Below are 23,372 nucleotides of genomic sequence, written 5' to 3'. Positions count from 1 at the left end.
CCAAGCACAGTGTGCTAATGTGGCATATAGTAAGATCTCAATGCCCGTTAGCTGCTGTTATTCTACTACTAGCCCACATTTTGGGAGCACTTCCTATGTGCCAGGAACTTTGTACTAAGCGCTTCATGTGTGTCTCGCTTAACTCTTACAACAACTCTGTGAGGTAAAAACGGGGCAGAGAGGAATAATGATTTGCCCAGAGCAAATGGAGTTGCTAGGTCAAAGGATATATGCATTTAAAAATTCTGACATATTACCAAATTGCTCTTCATAGGGATTATGTCAATCCATACTCCCTCCAGCAAAATGGCATAAATGCCTGTTTCCCGTGGCCTTGTCAACACGGTAGGTTAACAAACATTGGAAGTTTTGCCAATCTGATTAGGTAGAAATGCCTTCTTTAGTTTATGCTTTTCTGATCATGAAGGAGGCTGAGAAACTCTACCTATGCTTCAGAGTTATTTGCATTTATTCTATTGTCTGCTCATTGTTCTATTGGGTTGTTGGTTTTTTTCATATCCGTTTCCAGGAACTCTATATATTAGGAGGATTAGTCCTTAGAGATGAGTTTCAAAGCTTTTCTATTTTCATTTTTTCTTAAAGACATCTACAGCCTTAAAAAGTCTATAGAACTTTGATTTGGCTTATGGTTTTTGTTAATCTTGTTTTACACTGAATTTATCAATCTTCATTTATGATTCCTGGAATCGCGGTCCAAATTACAGGGATTTAAAGGGATTGCCCACATTTCCTTGTAGTGTTTTTATGGGTGGTTTTTTGTAGCTTTTTTTTTTTTTTACACTTAGATCATTATCTATTTTGAAATATATGTTGGCTTATGGTGTGAGATATAGACCCAATTTTACTTTTTCCGGAGGTTACTCAGTTATTCCAATACTATTTAATGAAGAGTCTACCTTTTGCTCACTGGTTCTGGATGCCATATTTGCCATACTAATTTGTCATATATATTTGAGTCTACTTTTAGACCTTCTATTCTGCTTGACTGGCCTATTCATGTATCAGAATTACAGTTTTAACTATTATGGTTTTATAATGACTTTTAGTATCTGCTAGGATTAAATAACTCTTCCCCTTGTCCCCTGCATCACTGCCCCCTCAGCCCCACTGCCTACCAGCATCTTCCAGCTATTTTATCCCTGTGTAAACTTTTTTTTTTTAACCCTCTTGGTGTGTTTTCTTAGGATGACATTTTTTAGCAATATTATATTTTTAATTTAACTTACCACTGTTAGTTCTATGTCACTGCTCCTGTGTAAGAACTTGGTGTATCTTTCAATTTATTCCAGTTTCCTTCTGTGTCCTTCACAGTACTTTCAAAGTTTTCTTTATCCTAGGCCTTGTATACATTTTCTGTTAAGTTTATTCCTGGTCATATTTTCAGGTTAAAACCTTTTAAAGAAACTGAGGTTCACTTTCTTCAGGTCACTCCAGTGTTTTGGATACTCACATAGAAGCTCCCTGTTTAGGACAGCAGAGAAGCCCCAAAGCCAGCGGTTGGCAGACCTGCGGACGTGCCCTTGGGACCCCGTTCACATCATGCTTCTTGTTGAATATTCATATGCAATCAACAGTCCCCAGTTGCATCTCTTATGCTGCAGCTAAAGAAGAAAACATAAGCTCCCTTTTTCTCTACCCTCCAATATACTTCCTTCCAATAAGGGGACCCAATCCTAAACCTTAAGCTAGAGGCCATCTTCGAGGAACAGATGTGCAGTCTGGTGATCATTACACCCAATCACTGATTCCTCTCAACTCTGTTTTGCTTCCCCTATCACCTTTACCCACTGATCCTTAGACTAGCTTTTGTTTATCTGCTAGGTTTTGGCTTTCTTTTTGGTTTTTAGATTCTAAGGCCTTTATCCCCCGCTACAGAGACATCCTTCCAAATATTGCCTGTGACTTGGCCTGATCCCAAAGAGATGAATACAAATTATTTCTGTAGTGCAGCAAGCCGACTGGAGTTGAATTGGAGCTCTATAATCATATAAGGTAGGTCTGGGGCTAGTCTCCTCATCTGAGTCTAGTCTCCTGTGAAATGAACATGACCACCAGCCTCATTGGGCGCTTGAGAGTAGCAGCTGAGTTTCCTGTAACAAAAAAGCACCTAGCAGAGTCTTAAGGAATGCCACTCCCTCCCCTAGGGCTAACACCTTCTTCCTGCTGTGAACCTTTTAGCTGGGATATTATAGCATTTCCCAGCCATTTTCTTTCTTTCAAATTCTCCACTGTACTGTGGCTAAACAGCTCACCAGCTGAATGACCCAGCTAACTGGATGCTATCCACAGGTTTAGTTTCCTAAGGACTATACTGGTCTGGCTCACCCAGCCCTTTAACAGTCTCAAGATCTTGACAGAGGATCCTGTGAGCAGTGGTCTTTAGAGATCAAGTCCTGATGCAGAACCAGTCCATGGGAGGCCATGCCCCTCCCCTTTGCTTCCTGATGGCCTTAATGTCACTCACATGAAACAAAGAGGGTTTCTTCAAGGGTCCAGGATACTAAGAACCCAAGTCTATCAATTCTCTAATACACCACTGGATGTGGTACCTGTGTCCATGAAAACACCTCAGCAACAATAATGTACCTAGAGCCCTTTGCATATCTGTAACAGCTCCTGTGTTGTTCTGCAATCCTGTTCACATGCTGGCTCTGAGTTCCTGGAGTTCTCTTTCATCTCTCTATTGTCCAGTACCTAGCACAGGTCCTGGCAGAGTAAGTGCTCAACAAATATTTGCTGGCTGACTTTCAGCCACATACTCTGATAGAAGCCTTCACTTAGGTCTCTGGATTTAAGCCTCTATATATACGCCCAGCTTAGTTTGGAGACTTACTTAGAGTGATTAAACACACAAACACATACAAATGTTTAAATCAGGAGAGACCCAAAATATTTTATTTCCCATGCAGAACACTTGCCCAAAGATTGAAAGAGGAGAAATAAGAATATCCTCTAAGCTGTGAAGAATGCAAATGCTTACATCAACAAATAATTCTATATAATAGCTAAATGTCACTAAAATATTGAAAAATCAACCTATAGTGTCAAAAAAATGTTAGCTCTTTGATTATTACCACGAGAGGGGCAGCAGACCAGCAGTTCACCACTCTCTGTGATTTGGAATTTCTTTGGAATAGGTTATCTTGAGGAGCGGATGGTTACCTAGGTAAGCAAGATACAAGTACAGAAAGGAAGGGCGAAAACATGAGGCAAACAATTCAGAACCTTTTCTTTTCATCTTTTTTTATTTTAAATTACAAAGGATGTTGCATACACTGATGAATCTGTATCTGACTAGAAGTGCTCAGGGGTTGGAAGGTGACAGAAAACAAAGGCAAAATTTGCATTGCCTTTCCATCTGAAATGAAAAACTGCACAACTATTAACCAACATTTAATAGGATAATTTTTAAACAGCTCATGCGTCAACAAGATAAAGTTCTTTCTAGACAAGAGACAAGACTGAATCCAATAAAAAGTGTCATAGCTCCAGTTGGGAGAGAAAAAAAAAAAAAACTACAGAATATTTATGATAGCATTACAAACAGGATCCTACGCAACTATGCAAAAGAGGTTGCCACATTGTATGAACAAATGCTTTGAATTCTTGCCCTTCCACTCTTCTCTTGTGACTTCTGTGCTGTCAGCCCTAGTATCGCTGTCAACCACAATACTAAGCTGTAGGACAAATCCTAGGGAAAGAAGGTAAAAAAGCAGGCAGTGGAATACAGTGTCATAAAAATGTGGTGGAAAGGCAGATACAGTACACACATACACATTTCTGTTATTTGGTTCTGAAAAAAACAAAGGGCGAAGGGCAAGACATAGTAATCAGTCCTGCTCCTATCCACCCAGAATTTAATTAACTACACCATTGTGTTTACATTGTTATGAAAGAGGCAAACCGAACCTAGTTCACCCAAACTTGGCACATTGAAATACCCAACTTTGATGTTCTTCACTAGTTACCAAGTCTTCAATTCCAAAATACTGTTTGGAAGTAGTTTTAAGGCTCTGTCCCCTCACTACTACCTCCAAAACTCTCTAAACAAAAATGGCAATTTGGCCTAGCTCAGTTCCTAGGTGTAATTTCTACGATTTCAGTCAGTTTATTAAGCATGAGGACTATGCTTCAACACATAATCCCATTTGCCTATGGAAGTGTATAACTTTCAGTAGTACATTTTCATCATCTTTCCCCAACATGCTTATTCCTTAAAACGAAACAACCATTCCTACAGTTGACATTCATTGTTACATCCCAATGTGTTTGAAGTATTAAAAAAACATGGAGTCGTCTTCTCATAATGCCCTTATTAAGATTACAAAGATTACAAAAGAATCCACAAGTATTACGGCACTGTGTGAGACTTATTTGTCATGATCCAAGGGAAGAACAAGACTGCAGTTCTGTGCAAAGTTGTGGAAATGGCCTCAGTTCCATGGGAAATGGTATTCCACAACAGACTTCACTAGAAGGATAATTGAAACCTTTTACTTTAACACTGAAAGCATAATTCAATGCATTCTCAAAATTCAAGTTTCAAGATATGGAGGGATGCTAACATTCTGTTACATAATTAACTAGAAAATACTTGAACAGAATTTTAGGAAACTATATAAAGAAAGGGAACATAAGTTTTTGTTAATTCTTGCTGAAGGCAACTTGAATTCATTTCTTATAACATTAACTAAATCTTAGCAGCTAAATTTTTTTAAATGTGTGGAATAAAGAAAAGCACATCCATTCTTGACATTTTGGTGAATAAACTAACAGCTTTATTAATGAAGGCAAACATCAGATCATTGTATGAATATTATATATATATATAAAAAGAAATCCAAACTAACAGCATTGTATTTCAAAAGTACTGTACTTCTGTTTCTTTTAAAGAGACTTGTCATCTGTTTTTATAAAACAAAATGGGTACTCTTCTCCTAAAAAATCCTGGAAAAATGAAATAGTCAATTTCAAGCTGATGAATTGAACACACCTTTCTTTAAATGCAGACTATTGCTAGGAAGCAAATAAAGTCAAGCATCAGAAAGAAGATGTATGAGAAATGCATGAAAGTCAGAGAAAAGGGATGTAGTGAAATTACTGCTAATCTTTCCCCCCTATATTCAAAGACCATCCAAAACTGGTCTTTCATACAAATATAAAATAACTATAAAGAGAGGGAATTTGAAACCATACCCATCTGAAATCCTTCATGATGCTTTTGTAATAGTTCTGATTCTCTTACCAAAAAGGTCAAAGTTAAAGATGTAGGAAGTGGAAGGGAATGAAGACGTTTAGTTTTAAATGTACAAGTAAGGCACAATATAAAGCCACATCATAATCTGTCATGAAGGATATAGGAAAGGACAAGAATCATACATGGTACAGTAGAACAAGCAATTATATTGACTGGAAAAGTGTGGCACCCAATTCAAAACTCAGACAAGATCTTAACAAGAGCGACTGGACAGCATGCTTTCATATGGAGACAAACTCTATAAAGAATCCAGTGTATCTGAAAATAGGAAAAAAGGTTTTTGTTGGTTTTTTTTTTTTTAAATCATAGTAGTACTAGAGTCAAAGTTTATAATTGCTTTGGAACAATGGGTTTACTTGAGGTGAATTCACAATGCCTTCACTTAAAGTAAGATTCTGGACTTCATTATGAGCTATCTGTATACCATGTATGAACACAGAAAACCTTTAGAGAACTCTTCTCTAATGATCTTCACCCAAAAATACATGCCACAATTTTCAAAAACAGAACATGTACAATTGTTGGGGTTTTTACATTACCCTTATAAGATTGGTTTGTGTGATACACTAAACGTATATATTTTAATGACAATAGAGGAAGCAGATTATTACTGGCATTAAAGTACAACCATTTCTAGACGGTTTTAAATGCCACAGAGTCCCCTGGTTAAAATGTAAAGCTGCACAGCTTGCCTATGTCATCTTTATGATAAAGTTAAAACAGCAAGAGGATTTAACTTTCACTCTACATTTTACTGCCAGGTTTTTATATAGATCAAGTATCGCTGCAGCATTCTGACCAGCCCAGATTTAGCAGCAAATGGCAGGAATCATATAAAATGCAATTTTTTTTTAACAAAGTGCTTTTCTAAGATATACATACATATATAAATAGGTACAAAATAAAGTGTCAACATTAAAAAGCTCAACTATTTAAAAGCTTTTAACTATTTAACTTAAGTAGTACATATAAAAAACACTGAAACTCAAAGATATGGAATCTACTAAACAGATTCAAAGTCTTTTTTTTTTTGAAATGCAAGACCAAAAAATCAAATTCTGGTTTGCAGACAGGAAAAAAGTATCAAAAACCAGAATTCCTAACAGAGCAGCTAGAAAGGGGCAATTTTATAAACCTTATCAGCTGAATATCATGAGGTGATTTTCACCTGATTTCAAAACTGCCATAGTTTGAAACACTTTTCAATTTACCAGACACACTCTGTCAAGACTTCATATACTTCCAACTTGCAAGCCTGTGTTTTGCCTTCTCCAACCTAAAAAGGAAAAGCTTTAAACGATGAACTTACATTCTATTAAACCATTAGACTTGAGCTTATCATCTGTTTAGCGTGAATGTACAAACCAGGTACATTTCCACCAAACACATAGAAAAATCTTGTGCATCACAGTTCAGCTAAGGTGGTAAGACAATCCTTACAATCCTCCTTGGATTTCTTTTTTAAGATGTCAAAGAAGCAAGTAAGCAACATTGTTCATTTGTTACTGGGTGTTCTAGATCAAACCTTCACAAGCTATATATATAGCTTCATATGCTATAGCTTACAAATGGGGTATCAAAGTAAAAGAAAAGAACAAATTATACTTTGACACTTTATAGTCAAAGTATAATTAAAAAAGAAATCCTACAGTGGGTAATGGAGAAATAGATAATTTTTCCAGCAGCTATGCCTGAAATTTTTGGTATTTTTTTCCTTGCTAAATATGCTTTTTTTCTTTTTTTAGTTTTTAAGCCACCAGTTTTCAGAGTTCAAAACACAAGATTTGAGAATAAAACAGTAAGAGAGACAGGATGGAAAAATCTGTGGGGGAAGGTTTATAATGCTGCCTTGACATAAGAAATTTCTCATCAAGAGGTAAAGCTTGAACACAGTTAAAACACTGACTAATGAAGCTGTTTTATATGAGCAAAAAAGAGCACCTAAAAACTAAATGTGTTAATGTTTCTCAATTCTAGAAACTATAGAAGAATAAGTCACATGTTAAGTTTGAAGAAGCTAGTTTGAAAATACCTGTACAAAAATATAAAAATCTATAAATTGTTTTTGTTTTAGCCTGTGTTGATCTTTGAAAATATTACATGCACAATAATACATCAATTGGAAAAGTGGCAACTAAAGAATTAGATATTTTTAGCTTTTTTCTTTCTTTACATATATATATATACATAATACAATAAAAATAATCTATTTTGTTGTCTGGTGGAAGTATACTACAATAAGCTAAATAAACATTTTAATTTTCAAAGTCAAAAACTATTTTACCAATAGCTTACTAAAATGAAATATATTAAAATTTCCTACAATAAGTGCAGAAATAAAAGACATCTAAATGGCCACCAACTTATCTACTATGGAAGCGAACTAGAGGAACAGCAAAATAATATTTGTATGTATGGATGCTCCTTCTGTAGATAATTGGACCCAAACAGAAATAAAATTCACAGTTCAGTAAGATCCCCAACCCTGACCTTTTTTTTTCTTTTTTTCTCCTTTTTTTTCATACATTCATACAGTATCATGTAAGCTGTGCAAAACTTTACTTAGACTGGCAGTTTGCCATATCAGTTGCATTTGTCTTTGGTACAAAAAATAAAACAATCGCAATAATGTGCAAGTATTTGTCTTCTTCCGGTCAAGTACCGAAATATGAGTTTTCTAGAGCCATCTTTTTTTTGTTGTTTTTTTGTTTTGTTTTTTATACAATACACAGACTCTGTGGCATATATCTACATTTCAACATAGTCCTATATACATTCAAAAAATCTGAAAAAGAGTTGGAACAAAAAAACATTTAAACCCCATAATTTTTCCATCTATATATCTTGTTTTTTCTCATTAGGGTTTTCATCATACAAAATATTACCAGTTTTATAGTTTCCCCAAAATACAAGGCACAAAGAATATGCTTTTTTTTTCTTACTTGCACAGACATTTGTGTGTATATATATATATATATATATTTATATATATCATCTTGAGCTCTGACAATGAACATCTAATATGGCCCACAGGCACAAGTGCTGGGTGTGCCATATACAAGTGAGAATTAATGGTTGTGGAAAATTAGAACAAAAAGCAATAATTCTAAAAACAATTTAAACCGACTGTTTAAAAAAATGCTTCCTCAATTTTTTTTGTGTGGTTCAGAGCATAAATCTGCCACAATACTTGGCATTTTACTATTTCACTCCTCCAAAATGTTTTGCTTTAACAGATTTTTGTAATCTGTACCTAAACATTTACTTAAACATATGATTTTCAATTCTGATGCCAGTAGCAGTTTTAATCATGGTTTATGCTCTGAAAATGCAATAATCAAGTATTTTGGATCATGCTTCACTTATGCTACTTAGTTCTTAAAACAATGTAACCTAATTGTAAATGTTTACATAATGCTAACTGACATGCAAAACAGAATGAAAATTTACAATGGATAACGTGACAAAACGCAGACATTTCTGACCAGTGGTCCAATGAGGCTGATTACACCTTTGATGTTGGTATCCTTAATCCTACAAGGCCTCCAGTGGGATTCCCTTCTGCAGTCTTCTCTAACACTTGGTTAACAAATTCTGAGGTTTGCCCAGCAACTGGTAGACCTGAAGAGAAGAATAAAAGGCACATCTAGACACAAAAATGGAAGGCCATGAAGGGAAGGGAAGGAGCTGGTAAAAACTGAGGTTCAGGTGTGGCCCTCAGCTTGATACTGGTCCCAGATGAATTCCCTGGCACTTGTTATTGCAGCTCAGAAAACAATGCTACCCTTCATATTACTGTCTAAAATTTTAAGATTAGAAGAGTCAAACCAAGAATAGCCATGAAAAATCATAAACCAACATTTAAAGTGAGGTAGATGACAAGTGTAACAGTCCAAATAACAGTCCAAACCCAAACCCAAAGGCTGCCGACAGGCACTGCTTCCCACGCCCTGGTTTTTCCCTGTTCTCTCAGCCAGTCTCTTCCAATTACTCTAAACTCACCAAGTTCCATGGGTGGGTTTCACCCATGAAACTGAAAATATAGATCTGAAGGATGTTTTGGGTCATTTTTATAATTACTGGATACAGTTTAAGTTTCCTTTTCTTCATTTAAAAAAGTGAATGAACGAATAAGAAATGTTGGAAGAGAAGAGGGAGAAAGGTGGGAGCAGCATAAGTATGTAGATTTTCTCATCTTCCTCATCTTCCATAGTAAGACCAAAAGATAAAATCAGTAAATCAAATAACAGAGGTATAAGTACATTTTTTTAAGTATTAAGAAAAATAAAAAGGATGGAAATAGAAATATATTTGTCAGCTAGGCACGGTGGCTCATGCCTGTAATCCCAGCACCTTGGGAGGCTGAGGCAGGCAGATCACCTGAGGTTGGCGGATCACCTGAGGTCGGCAGATCACCTGAGGTTGGGAGTTCGAGACCAGCATGACCAACATGGAGAAACCCTGTCTCTACTGAAAACACAAAATTAGCCAGGTGTGGTGGCACATGTCTATAATCCCAGCTACTCGGGAGGCTGACGCAGGAGAACCGCTTGAACCCGGCGGGTGGAGGTTGGGGCAAGCCGAGATCATGCCACTGCACCCCAGCCTGGGCAACAAGAGTGAAACTCTGCCTCAAAAAAAAAAAAAGGAAAGGAACAGGAGGGGAGGGGGAGGGGGAGGGGAGGGGGAGGAAAGAGGGAGGGGAGGGGAGGGGGAGGGGAAGGGAGGGGAGGGGGAGGAAAGGGGGAGAGGAGGGGAGGAGAGGGGAGGGGAGGGAAAGGAAAAAGAATTTGTCGGCTGGGCGCAGTGGCTCACGCCTGTAATACCAACACTTTGGGAGGCCAAGGCAGGCAGATCACCTGAGGTCAGGAGTTTGAGACCAGCCTGGCCAACATGGTGAAATCCTGTCTCTACGAAAAATACAAAAAATTAGCTGGGCATGGTGGCGGATGCCTGTGATCCCAGCTACTCAGGAGGCTGAGGCAGGAAAATTGCTTGAACCCAGGAGGCAGAGACTGCAATGAGTCAAGATTGTGCCACCGCACTCCAGCCTGGGCAACAAGAGTGAAACTCCATCTCAAAAAAAAAGAAAAAAAAAGAAATATATTTGTCATTGCTCATAGGAAGAAGTCAAAAGATATCATAAAAAATACTGGCCGGGCATGGTGGCTCAGGCCTGTCATCTCAGCACTTTAGGAGGCCGAAGTGGGCAGAGCACAGGTCAGGAGTTTGAGACCAGCCTGGCCAACAAGTTGAAACCCTGCCTTTACTAAAAATACAAAAATTAGCTGGGCATGGTGGCAGGCACCTGTAATGCCAGCTACTCAGGAGGCTGAGATAGGAGAACCACTTGAACCTAGGAGGCAGAGGTTGCAGTGAGCTGAGATTGCACTACTGCACTCCAGCCAGGGTGACAGAGCAAGACTCCGTCTCCAAAAACAAACAAAAAAAAGTGTGTGTGTATGTGTGTATGTATACATGTATACAAGCTTAACCATGTGATCAAACTTAGCATGACCAATAATGAGACAATCTGATATTATGTGCCTCTTGACTGATGGAATGAAAAGGTTGTATGATGTATTCTTACCAGAAAATCTAACTGCATTTAGTCATGAGGAAACAGATAAATCCAAATGTTGAGACATTTTACAAGACCTGGCTTTTTCATAAAAATAAAATAAGATGGGGAGACTGATGTAGACTAAAGAAAACAAAAGAAGAGATATAACTAAATGCAATGCATGATCCTCGACTGGACCACACACACACAAAAATGCTATAATGGACATTATTGAGACAACTGGGAAAATGGATTCCATATTAGACATTATATCAATGTTGAAGCACTAGGATGTGACACTGGCGTTGTGGCTAAGAGAATGTCCTTGTTTTCAAGCAATACAGGCTAAAATAGTTAGAGACAAAGAATCATGATTTTTACGAGTTATTTTCAAATATTCCCTGTCCAAAATATACATGTAGATAGAGGTAGAAATAAAGCAAATGTAGCAAAATATTAACAACTGGTGAGGGCTGGGTGGGGTGGCTCATGCCTATAATCTCAGTGCTTTGGGAAGCTGAGGCGGAAGGATCACTTGAGCTTAGCCTGGGCAACACAGCAAGAACTCGTCTCTACAAACATAAAAATAAGTTTGCTGCTGGCCACGCGAGCTGGCTCATGCCTGTAATCCCAGCACTTTGGGTGGCCAAGGTGGGCGGATCACTTGGGGTCAGGAGTTTGAGACCAGCCTGGCCAACATGGTGAAAAACCCTGTCTCTACTAAAAATGCAAAAACATTAGCCAGGCATGGTGGTGTACAACCAGTGACTTGGGAGTCAGCTGAGGCAGGAGAATCGTTTAAATCTGCTAGGCAGAGGTTGCAGTAAGCCAAGATCACGCCACTGCACTCCAGCCTGGGAGACAGAGTGAGACTCCATTTCAAAAATAAAAATAAAAATAAAAATAAATAAATTAGCTGGACATGGTGGCGCACATCTGTAGTCCTAGCTACTTGGGAGTTGGTGCTGAAAGATCACTTGAGTCCAGGAGTTGGAGGCTGCAGTGAGCTATGATAGCACCACTGCATTCCAGCCTGGGTGACAGAGCGAGACTGGTTTCTAAAAAAAAAAAAAAGCAATGAATTTTAAAAAACAGTGAAAACAACTGGTGAATCCAGTTGAACGAAACATATATGTTCATCGTACAATTCTTTCTCCTTTTCTATAGGATTAAAATCTTAAATGAAAAGTTGACAGACAAAATAAGTATACATTTTATGTTACAGTTAAAAGCCAATCCACAAGATAAAAACACAAAGCTTTGCAAATTATCAGAGGATACAAACAAAAGTGAAACCATAATGGATCATGTAAAGGCAAAAAAAAGGCCACATAAACAAACTCTAGCAGATCTTTTGATGACAGCACTAAAACCAAACATAGATCAATTTTTTAAAAAATGAGCTAAACTCACCTATTAAAGTACAACCTCCAGAATAAATAACAAAAAAAATCCAAATACATGCTACATAAAAAAATCTAGGCCGAGCGCGGTGGCTCACGCCTGTAATCCCAGCACTTTGGGAGGCCGAGGTGGGTGGATCACAAGGTCAGGAGTTTGAGGCCAGCCTGAACAACATGGTGAAACCCCGTCTCTACTAAAATACAAAAATTAGCCAGGCGTGGTGGCATGCGCCTGTAATCCCAGCTACTCAGGAGGCTGAGGCAGGAGAATCGCTTGAACCTGGGAGGCAGAGGTGCAGTGAACTGAGATCACTCCATTACACTCCAGTCTGGGCAACAGAGCAAGACTCTGTCTCAAAAACAAAAAACAAACAAACAAAAAAATCTAAGAAAAAATTTTCTGATATCTGAATTAAAATTAAGTTACATTTTAATTTAACTAAAATGTTTTGTGTGTATTTTTTTTTTTTTTTTTTTTTTGAGATGAGGTCTGTCACTCAGGCTGGAGTACAATGGCACGATCTTGGCTCACTGCAGCCTCCATCTCCTGGGCAAAAGCGATCCTCTCGCCTCAGTCTCCTGAGAAGCTGGGATTACAGGCTCGCATCACCATGCCTGGCTAACTTTTTGTATTTTTTTTCTAGAAATGGGGTCTCCTTATGTTGCCCAAGCTGGCTTCGAACTCCTGGGCTCAAGTGATCCTCCTGCCTTGGTCTCCCAAAATGTTGAGATTATAGCTGTAAGCCATGCACCTGGCTAAAATGTTTTAAAAAGATGTAACTGGCCGGGCGCGGTGGCTCATGCCTGTAATCCCAGCACTTTGGGAGGCCGAGGCGGGTGGATCATGAGGTCAGGAGATCAAGACCATCCTGGCTGACACGGTGAGATCTCGTCTCTACTAAAAATACAAAAAATTAGCCGGGCGCAGTGGCAGGTGCCTGTAGTCCCAGCTACTCGGGAGGCTGAGGCAGGAGAATCGCTTGAACCCGGGAGGTGGAGTTTGCAGTGAGCCGAGATCGCGCCACTGCACTCCAGCCTGGGCAATAGAGCGAGACTCTGTCTCAAAAAAAAAAAAAAAAAAAAGATGTAACTAATATAAAATGATTCAGAGGCCGGGCACAGTGGCTCACGCCTGTAATCCCAGCACTATGGGAGGCTGAGGCGGGTGGATCACGAGGTCAGGAAATCGAGACCATCCTGGCTAACATGGTGAAAACCCATCTCCACTAAAAATACAAAAAATTCGCCGGGCGTGGTGGCGGGCACCTGTAGTCCCAGCTACTCTGGTGGCTGAGGCAGGAGAATGGTGTGAGCCCGGGAGGCGGAGCATAAGGTGAGCCAAGATCGAGCCACTGCACTCCAGCCTGGGGGACAGAGCGAGACTCCGTCTCAAAAATAAATAAATAAATAAAATAAAATAAAATAAAATGATTCAGAAGGATTGAAAATAAAAGAGTAGACAAAGGAATACCAAACAAATATAAATAATAAGATTAGAAACAATACCAAACAAATATAATAAGAAAGCTGCATTCGTGATAATACCAGACAAGAAGTGTACTTCGTGATGATAAAAACTGTAATTCATAATGCAGATTTAGTACTAATAAATACTATTCAAACATCCTGACATTCAGAAGCAAAAACACAGAAAATATGAGATGAAACTGAAATACATTACTGGGAACTTTTCTCAGTTCTACACAGAGTAAATGGACTGCCACACCAAAAAAAAAAAAAAAAAGGAAAAAGCTTAATTAAAAATACCTAGTCGATATGTGGGAATCTTATTATAAAACAGAAAATACATCTTCTTTTAAAACTCCCGCAGAACATTAAAAATTGTAATCTTATATTAGGCAGCCAAGAAAATCTCAATAAATCCACAAAAAACTGGAGGTCAGTAATAAAACTAGAAAACAATAATCCCTACCTGCTGGGGGAAATTTTAAATCTCTCTCAAAGAATTCTTGGGTTAAAGAGTAAATCAAACCTAAAATTTCAAAGTATTCAGAAAACAATAAAAATGACAAATCAGAACTTATGTCAGAATTTAAATCAGCTAAAGTAGCTCTAAGAAGAAAATTCAAAAGCTGTTATTTATATGAATGGTCAAGAAAGAATAAAAAGAAAAAAATTAAGCATCTAACAACTCAAGAAATTAGAACTGGTAAGTTAAGAGCTGGTTTTGGGGGGGAGAAAGTAGAATAACCTATAATGAATCAAGAAATAAGGGAGAACAGACACAAAATAATAAATGAAAATGGAACAGTAACAACAGATATAGAAGAAATCAAAAATCAAACAAAAATGCTTTGCTCACTTTTAATAAATTTGAGGCCCAGGAGGAAGTAATTTTTCGGGAATACGTAAATTATCAAAAATGACTCCAGAAGAATTTGTAACCTGACAGAGAAATTACCTTTAAGAAAAATAAACTCAGGCCAGGCGCAGTGGCTCACGCCTGTAATCCCAGCACTTTGGGAGGCTGAGGTGGGTGGATCACGAGGTTAGGAGTTTGAGACCAGCCTGGCCAAGATGGTGAAACCCCATCTCTACTAAAAATACAAAAATTAGCCGGGCACGGTGGCATGCGCCTGTAGTCCCAGCTACTTGGGAGGCTGAGGCAGGAGAATCGCTTGAACCTGGGAGGCAGAGGTTGCAGTAAGCCGAGATCGTGCCACTGCACTCTTATCCTGGGTGACACAGCGAGACCCCATCTCAAAAAAAAAAAAAAAGAAAAGAAAAAGAAACTCAGCTAGGCTCAGTGGCTCATGACTATAGCACTTTGAGAGGCTGAGGCGGGAAGATCACTTGAGGTCAGGACTTTGAGACCATCCTGGCCAACGTGGTGAAACCCCGTCTCCATTAAAAATACAAAAATTAGCTGCACATGGTGGAACATGCTACTCAGAAGGCTGAGGCGTAAGAACCACTTGAACCCAGGAGGCGGAGGTTGCAGTGAGTCAAGATAGTGCCACTGCGCTCTAGCCTGGGTGACAGAGGGAGACTGTCTCAAAAAAAAAAAAGAAAAAGAAAAAGAAACTCCAACCCATTTAAACTGGTCCAGAGGCAAATTCTGGCAAGACAGCTGTATAGTTGTTATTGTTGTTTTTGAGAAAGGGTCTCACTCTGTTGCCCAGGCTGGAGTGCAGTGGTGCAATCACCCTGCTCATTGAAGCCTTGACCTTCCAGGTTCAGGCTGGTCTTGAGCTCCTGACCTCAATCGATCCTCCCACCTCAGCCTCCCAAAGTGTTGGGATTACAGGCATGAGCCACTGTGCTCAGCCACCACATAGATTTTTAATCTTCATTTCCCCATATAAAAACAGAGCAACTAAATGGCAAAACCATAAACCCATGGAAAACATTTACAAGTGATAAGGTATCCCTAGGAACATTCAAGAAGGTAGGAACAAACTACCAAAAGCTTTAAGACATGTATGGCAACAGCATTATCAATATTTATCAATATTTATGTGGATGGGCCAAAAGGAAGTAATGGACATGAGAACAAAAAAAAATTTCCAAATAGCCAATAGGTTACCCACTGGCAAGTACAGCGGAGTCAACTTGAGAACTGCAGCTAACGCTGTGAGGGATTTTCTCCAACCCAATATTGAATACAAGGTGAGTACAAGGAACCCACAGTCAGAAGTGAAGGGGCCCACAGTTGAGCCTCTGTGAACTCTGAAAATGGACCAGCCAGGACTCTTGCAGGACAGGAGCAAGCCGTGATAAAACAAAAAAAACTGGCCAGGTGCAGTGGCTCAGGCCTGTAATCCCAATACTTTCGGAGGCCAAGGAGGGCAGATCACTTGATGTCAGGAGTTTGATACTAGCCTGGCCAACATGGTGAAACCCCATCTCCAGTAAAAACACAAAAATCAGCCGGGCGTGGTGGTGTGCGCCTGTAATCCCAGCTACTGGGGAGGCTGAAGCAGGAAAATCGCTTGAACCTGGGAGGCAGAGGCTGCAGGGAGCCAAGATCACGCCACTGCACTCCAGCCTGGGCGACAGAGTGAGACTCTGTCTCAAAACAAAACAAAAAACCCTGGGGTTGAAATTAACATTGAGCAAGAAAGGAACTAAAGATATGAAACAGAGATGGTCCAAATAAAATGAGGGAGGGAAGCAGAACAAGAAATCTCAGAAAGACAGGTGCCACTTTTTTGTTTTTGTTTCAGAGATGGGTTGCCATGTTGCCCAGGCTGGTCTAGAACTCTTGACCTCACATGATCCTCCTGCCTCAGCCTTCCAAGTGACTGGGATTACAGGAAAAAGCCACCAAACCTGGCGTGCCATGTTTTTTTGTTTTGTTTTGTTTTTTTGAAAAGGAGTCTCGCTCTGTCGCCCAGGCGGGAGCGCAGTGGCACAATCTTGGCTCACTGTAACCTCTGCCTCCTGGGTTCAAGCAATTCTCCTGCCTCAGCCTCCCAAGTAGCTGGGACTACAGGCGCGCGCCCACACCCAGCTTTTTTTTGTATTTTTAGTAGAGACGGGGTTTCACCATGTTAGCCAGGATGATCTCTATCTCCTGACCTCGTGATCTGCCTGCCTCGGCCTCCCAAAGTGCTGGGATTACAGGCGTGAGCCACCGTGCCCGGATGCCATGTTTTTAAATGTTAACTGAAAAGCGGAGACTCTGTGAAAAAAGAAAAGCTATTCTGAACCAAACCTTCTTTTAAAAGTTCAGAGGAACTAATTTCACATATATATGAACAACAGAGAAGTATCAAGGTCAGAATCCCACAACTTTTTCTAAGAAAAAAGAGAATAAAAGACATTAAAGAAAATGGCACGATACATGAAAGAACATAAATCAGAAACAGAATAACTAAGAAATAAGGTGACAGAATTCAGAAAATAATTAGAAATACAGGGGAAAATTCCTGAAAGTAAAAGGAACCTAAGATCAGCAAGTAATGACAGCAAATAATGCTTTAAGAGAAACAGAAGGTAAAAAGGAGAAATAATGTTAAAAATGAAGAGATAAAAATGATTCAAGAAAAAGTGACACAAGGCAGGAAGATCATTTGAAGTCAGGAGTTCGAGACCAGCCTGGCCAACATGGTGAAACCCCACCTCTACTAAAAAATACAAAAATTAGCCAGGTGTGGTGGTGGGTGCCTGTAATCCCAGCTACTCAGGAGGCTGAGGCAGGAGAATCACCTGAACCTGGGAGGTGGAGGCTGCAGTGAGCTAAGATTGTGCCACTGCACTACTGCCTGGGTGACAGAGCAAAACACTGTCTCAAAAAAAAAAAAAAAAAAAAGAAGATGAAGAAGAAAGAAGGAGAAGGAAGAAAGAAGAAGAAAAGAGAAAAGAAAGACAGACGAATACTAAAGATGGGCCAAAAAGAGCCAATCTATAGATAATAAGAGTCCCTACAGAAGAAAAGCAAAGCAAGGGAACAGATCAAACACTAAAAACATTTGAAAGTACATATTGAAAGAACACAGTATAAACATAAAAATGTCAACTAAAAATGACCAACTCTAAGATATAACCTAGCAAAATCACTGGTATTTAAAGAAAAAATCCTTTTGGCACCTAAGCAAAAACAGCAAAGTACTTATAAGGAAAAAATAATTAGTCAATATTGGCTTTTCTTTTTTCTTTTCTTTTTTTTTTTTTTTTGAGACAGAGTTTTGCTCTGTCACCCAGGCTAGAGTGCAGTGGTCTAATCTTGGCTCACTGTAACCTCCACCCCTCCTGCATTCAAGCGATTCTCCTGCCTCAGCCTCCCAAGTACCTGGGATTACAGGCACCTGCCACCACGCCCAGCTAATTTTTGTATGTTTAGTAGAGACAGGGTTTTACCATGTTGGCCACGCTGGTCTCGAACTCCTGACCTCAAGTGATCCGCCCGCCTTGGCCTCCCAAAGTGTTGGGATTACAGGCATGAGCCACCACGCCCAGCCAGTATTAGCTTTTCTATAGCAACACTTTATGCCAAAAGAAAATGGAGACTCATATTCAAGATACTCAAGGAAAGAAAATACGAGTTGAGGATTTTATACCTGGTAAAACTGACTTTCAAGTGTAAAGGAGTACATAAGCTTACCAAACATATAGATGTTTATATTAAAAAATAAAAAGGTAAAAATAACTTTCTTGTAATGTTAAATTTCCCCCTGTAGCTAATAAAGGAAGAATAAAAATGCTTTTAAAAATAAAAGGAAAGAAAAGAAAGAAATGCTATGAAAGAATACATAAAAAATTAAAATAGCATCAACCCATTTGAAGAAAAAGTCAAGCACAGAATTAATCCATATGGAAGCAGGAGGTAAGTGATTGCTGAGGAAAATACTGGCGATTAGGGTCTACTCTTCACCTGATTGTTTTCAATATAAATATACTTTTGTTCAAGAAAAACATTTGACCTTTTATTGTGTATATTTAATTTTGGGGGTTTTCGTGGGTCATATAACGCTGGATGCCTTGGATGCTACTGTCTGTCAGTGACTTTCTCCTACAGCAGCTGAGCTGATTCTCATGTCTATGTCTATACTAGCTAGCTCTCTCTTCCCTGTCAGCTCTCAGTTGGCCTGACGTCTAGATCCCTGCCCTCTGATCCTCCCCACATTGTGCAATCTGTTCAGGGATGGGAAATCAGAGAGCCAAGTTTGTGGGAATCCTGTGAAATGCATTACTGAGTAAAACAAGTAAGAATCTCTACACTAAAGTGCAAACTGCAGGCTTGACAGCTCTGGGACCTTTTGTCCTCCATGAAAGGTTAAAGTTGCTAGAAGTTTGTTTTTCTTAAATGTTAAAATAGTTTCATGATTAAGTCTAAATTACAAGTTGTGGTCACCTGCAACACATGTTTATGAACACTAAATCTCAAAAGATAAAACTACTCATAAAGGAGAGTAATTACAATGAGAGCACTTGAGTTTTTCCTTAAACTAAAAGAACTTTTAATATCCCCTTAAATCATACATCTTACACATGTTATTAATTGTTATGAATTTATCTCGTATTCTTCTTACCGAGAGTATCTTTAATGAGGATTTCAAGCTTCTGCCCCATGTTGGGTCCTCTCTCATCTCTTGGATTCTGTACCCGGTTTACAATCTCTTGCTTGATGGAGTTGATTACAAACAATAAATTATCTGTAAAACAGAACAAAACACTTGGAATATGTCACTACCATGAAAGACTTTCCTTTTAATTATGTAATAACAGATAATTAAGAAATGGATTGGATTAAGAAAATGTGGCACATATACACCATGGAATACTATGCAGCCATAAAAAATGATGAGTTCATGTCCTTTGTAAGGGACATGGATGAAATTGGAAATCATCATTCTCAGTAAACTATCGCAAGGACAAAAAACCAAACACCGCATGTTCTCACTCATAGATGGGAATTGAACAATGAGAACATATGGACACAGGAAGGGGAACATCACACTCTGGGGACTGTTGTGGGGTGGGGGGAGGGGGGAGGGATAGCATTAGGAGATACACCTAATGCTAAATGACGAGTTAATGGGTGCAGCACACCAGCATGGCACATGTATACATATGTAACTAACTGGCACATTGTGCACATGTACCCTAAAACTTAAAGTATAATAATAATAATAATAATAATAATAAAAGAAATAATAGATGACACCAACAAATAAAAAAAATTCTATGCTCAAAAAAAAAAAAAGAAATGGAGAATGTGTAAGAAAGCATTAAGCAGTAATGATTATAAGCAGCTCCTATACAAAGAAACTGATTTCAAATGATGTGGCACTTGTTTTTTAAAAATATCTCAAGATTAGCCAGGTGCAGTGGCTCACGCCTATAATCCCAACACTTTGGGAGACCAAGGCAGGTGGACTGCATGAGGTCAGGAGTTCGAGACCAGCCTGGCCAAACGGTGAAACCCTGTGTCTAATAAAACCACGAAAATTAGCCAGGTGTGGTGGCATGTGCCTATAGTCACAGCTATTCCAGAGGCTGAGGCAGGAGAATTACCTGAACCCAGGAGGTGGAGGTTGCAGTGAGCCAAGATCTTGCCACTGCACTCCAGCCTGGGCTAACAGAGCAAGACTCCCTCTCAAAAAACAACAACAACAACAGCAGCAAACAACAACAACAACAACAAAACCCTCAAGATTACTGGGTATGCACTTTTGATAACACACTGTAGCCAGGTGTGGTGGTGTGCACGTGCAGTCCCAGCTACTTGGGAGGCTGAGGCAGGGGAATGGCTTTAGCCCAGGAGTTGCAGGCAGTTGCACTAGGATGGTGACTGTGAATAGCCGCTGTGCTCCAGCCTAGGTACCACAGTGAGACCCCATCTCCAACTAAAAAAAACGGCAAGGAAAAAAGACAACACACTGTAGACATGCATCGATGTCCACTAACCTGTAAGCAACTTGCCCTACTTGTCTTCATTGCTTTAAGACCTGATAGTGCCTGCTATATCGAATCATAGGACCTTAGTAAATGTTTATTAAATAAATCAAACCAAGTCCCTCAAAAACAAAAGCTTTAAAAACAGATTTCCCCACCTTGAAAAGCTTTAAAACAAAACAGAACAAAAAGCAAGTTAAGGCCGGGCGTGGTGGCTCACACCTGTAATCCCAGCACTTTGGGAGGCCAAGGCGGGCGGATCACGGGGTCAGGAGATAGAGACCAACCTGGCTAACACGGTGAAACCCTGTCTCTACTAAAAATACAAAAAATTAGTTGGGCGTGGTGGCAGGTGCCTGTAGTCCCAGCTACTCAGGAGGCTGAGGCAGGAGAATAGCATGAACTCAGGAGGCGGAGCTTGCAGTGAGCCGAGACTGCGCCACTGCACTCCAGCCTGGACAACAGAGCAAGACTCCAACTCAAAAAAAAAAAGCAAGTTAGCTCAAAGTAAGTAAAGGAGGGAAATAATAAAGAGCAGAAATGTATGTAACAGAAAATATACAATAAGGAAAATTAACAAAGCCAAAGCTGGTTCCTTGAAATGATCAATAACACTGACAACCCCCTACCCAGGTAGATCCATCATGAAAAATAAGAGACAACACCAATCACTCATATCAGTAACGAAAAAGGTGTTATCACTTTAGAATCTACAGATATTAAAAGGATAATAAGAAAATATGGTGCTAACAAATTTAACAACTTGGGTGAAATGAACAAATTTCTTGAAAACACAATTTAAAATCCACATAAGAAGCCAGGAAGGCCGGGCGCGGTGGCTCGTGCCTGTAATCTCAGTACTTTGGGAGGCCAAGGCAGGTGGATCACCCCAGATCAGAAGTTCAAGACCAGCCTAGCCAACATGACGAAACCCCATGTCTAATAAAATATAAAAATTAGCTGGGCTTGGTGGCAGGTGCCTGTAATCCCAGCTACTCAGGAGGCTGAGGCAAGAAAATCGCTTGAAGCTGGGAGGCGGAGGTTACGGTGAGCTGTGATTGCACCACTGCACTCCAGCCTGGGCAACAAGCAAGACTCCATCTCAAAAAAAAAAAAAAAAAAAAAAAAGAGGCTCAGGCACGGTGGCTCACATCTGTAATCCCAGCACTTTGGGAGGCCAAGATGGGTGGATCACTTGAGGCCAGGTGTTCCAGACCAGCCTGGCCAACACAGTGAAACCCCATCTATACTAAAAATAAAAATAATTAGCCAGGTGTGGTGGTGTATGCCTGTAATCCCAGCTACTCAGGAGAATGAGGTATGAGAATTGCTTGAACCCAGGAGGCAGAGGTTGCAGTGAGCTGAGATTGTGCCACTGCACTCCAGCCTGAGCAACAGAGTGAGATACTGTCTCAAAAAAAGAAAGAAAGAAAAAGAAAATCCATACAAGAAGAAATAAAGCATCTGAATAGCTTTTTCTAGTAAAAGAATTGAAATTACCAAGTATCTTCCCCAAAAAAAGAACCCAGAAGGTTTTAATAGCAAATTCTATCATAGATACAATGAAGAAATAAAATTGATCTTATAAAACTTTGTCAAACAAAAAAGAAAGAGAGATCATGGTCCAATTAATTCTATAAGGCCAGTATAGCCCTAGTACTAAAACCTTTTAAAAAAAGAAAATAAAAATCAAAGACCAATATTCCTCTTGAATGTAGACACAAAATCCTTAACAAAGCATTAACAATGGAATCCAACATATAATATTAGAATAGAATAATATGAAATATTAGCAATAGATTCCAATATAAAAAGGAAGATATATCATAACCAAGTAGCATTTATTCCAAGAATGCAAGGTTGGCTTAACATCCAAATATTAACAAATGTAATTTGCCACTTTAACAGATGAATATGTGATGTATTAACAGAATAAAAGAGAACAATACATGATTGTTCCAATAGATGCAAAAAAATCATCAACACCCATTCATAATAAACAAAACTAGAAATAGAAGGAAATTTTCTCAAAATGATAAAGGGCATCTCATCTACAAAAAAGTACAACACAAACATCATACCTAAAGATAAAAGGTTTCCCCTGAGATTGTAAACAAGGCAATCACCACTCTATTTAATATTGTGGCTGTTCTAGACATTTTGATAAGGCAGAAAAACAAAAGCCATAAAGATCAGAAAGGAATAAATAAAACCATTCCTATTTGCAGATGATGACTGTGTCAGCAGAAAATCCCAGGGAATCTACATACCTACTACTGGAACTAAGAGTAATACACAAAAATATGTTTTATATATTAATACCAAAGAACTCAAAAATAAAATTTCAAAAGCAATTCCATTTACAGAAGCACTAAAAAACATAAAATACTCAGGACTACATCTAATAAAAGATGTTCAAGCACTCTACACTGAACACTGTAAAAGATGACAGAGAGAAACTAAAGAAGACTTAGCTAGGTAGAGAGAGATACCAGGTCCATGGATCGGAAAACTCCATTTTAAGACAGTAATTCTCTCCAAATAGATCTAAAGATTCAAAGCAATCCCAATTAAAATTCCAGTAAGCTTTTCTGTAAAAGATGATAAAGTAATTTGAAAATCTATATAGACATGCAAAAGACCTGTAATAGCCAAAACAGATTTAAACAAAAAGAGCAAAATTGGAGGTCTAACAAGAACTAGCCCTACCTGACTTAAAGATTTACAGTAATCAAGACAGTTCTGTACAGTGATCAAGACAATTTTC

The 23,372-nt window shown here is 39.0% G+C and overlaps 1 protein-coding gene across 11 annotated transcripts in view; it reads right to left on the bottom strand.

The window, feature by feature from the left end:
* Positions 1–3,238: 3,238 nt before the first annotated feature.
* The window catches only part of CREBRF (CREB3 regulatory factor), an 83,126-nt gene continuing 62,992 nt past the window's right edge, over positions 3,239–23,372 (bottom strand). For 5 of the 11 annotated variants that reach the window (XM_063810863.1, XM_063810864.1, XM_054684784.1 and 2 more), the window contains 3 exons: positions 19,240–19,362; positions 8,764–8,899; positions 4,777–5,536 (listed from right to left, as the gene is read on the bottom strand). In XM_063810863.1, the coding sequence (XP_063666933.1) occupies positions 8,784–8,899; positions 19,240–19,362 (239 nt within the window). In that variant the 3' untranslated portion in view covers positions 4,777–5,536; positions 8,764–8,783. Of the gene's footprint in view, positions 8,900–19,239; positions 19,363–23,372 lie in introns of all 11 variants that reach the window. The other 6 variants (XM_063810860.1, XM_063810861.1, XM_016954213.3 and 3 more) reach the window with 5 other exon arrangements.

This window comes from Pan troglodytes, chromosome 4 (genome assembly GCF_028858775.2).
Source record: "Pan troglodytes isolate AG18354 chromosome 4, NHGRI_mPanTro3-v2.0_pri, whole genome shotgun sequence".
Classification (NCBI taxonomy): domain Eukaryota; kingdom Metazoa; phylum Chordata; class Mammalia; order Primates; family Hominidae; genus Pan; species Pan troglodytes.
The sequence above is the reverse complement of the archived record's forward strand: the minus strand, read 5'-3'. Positions and strand labels throughout refer to the sequence as shown.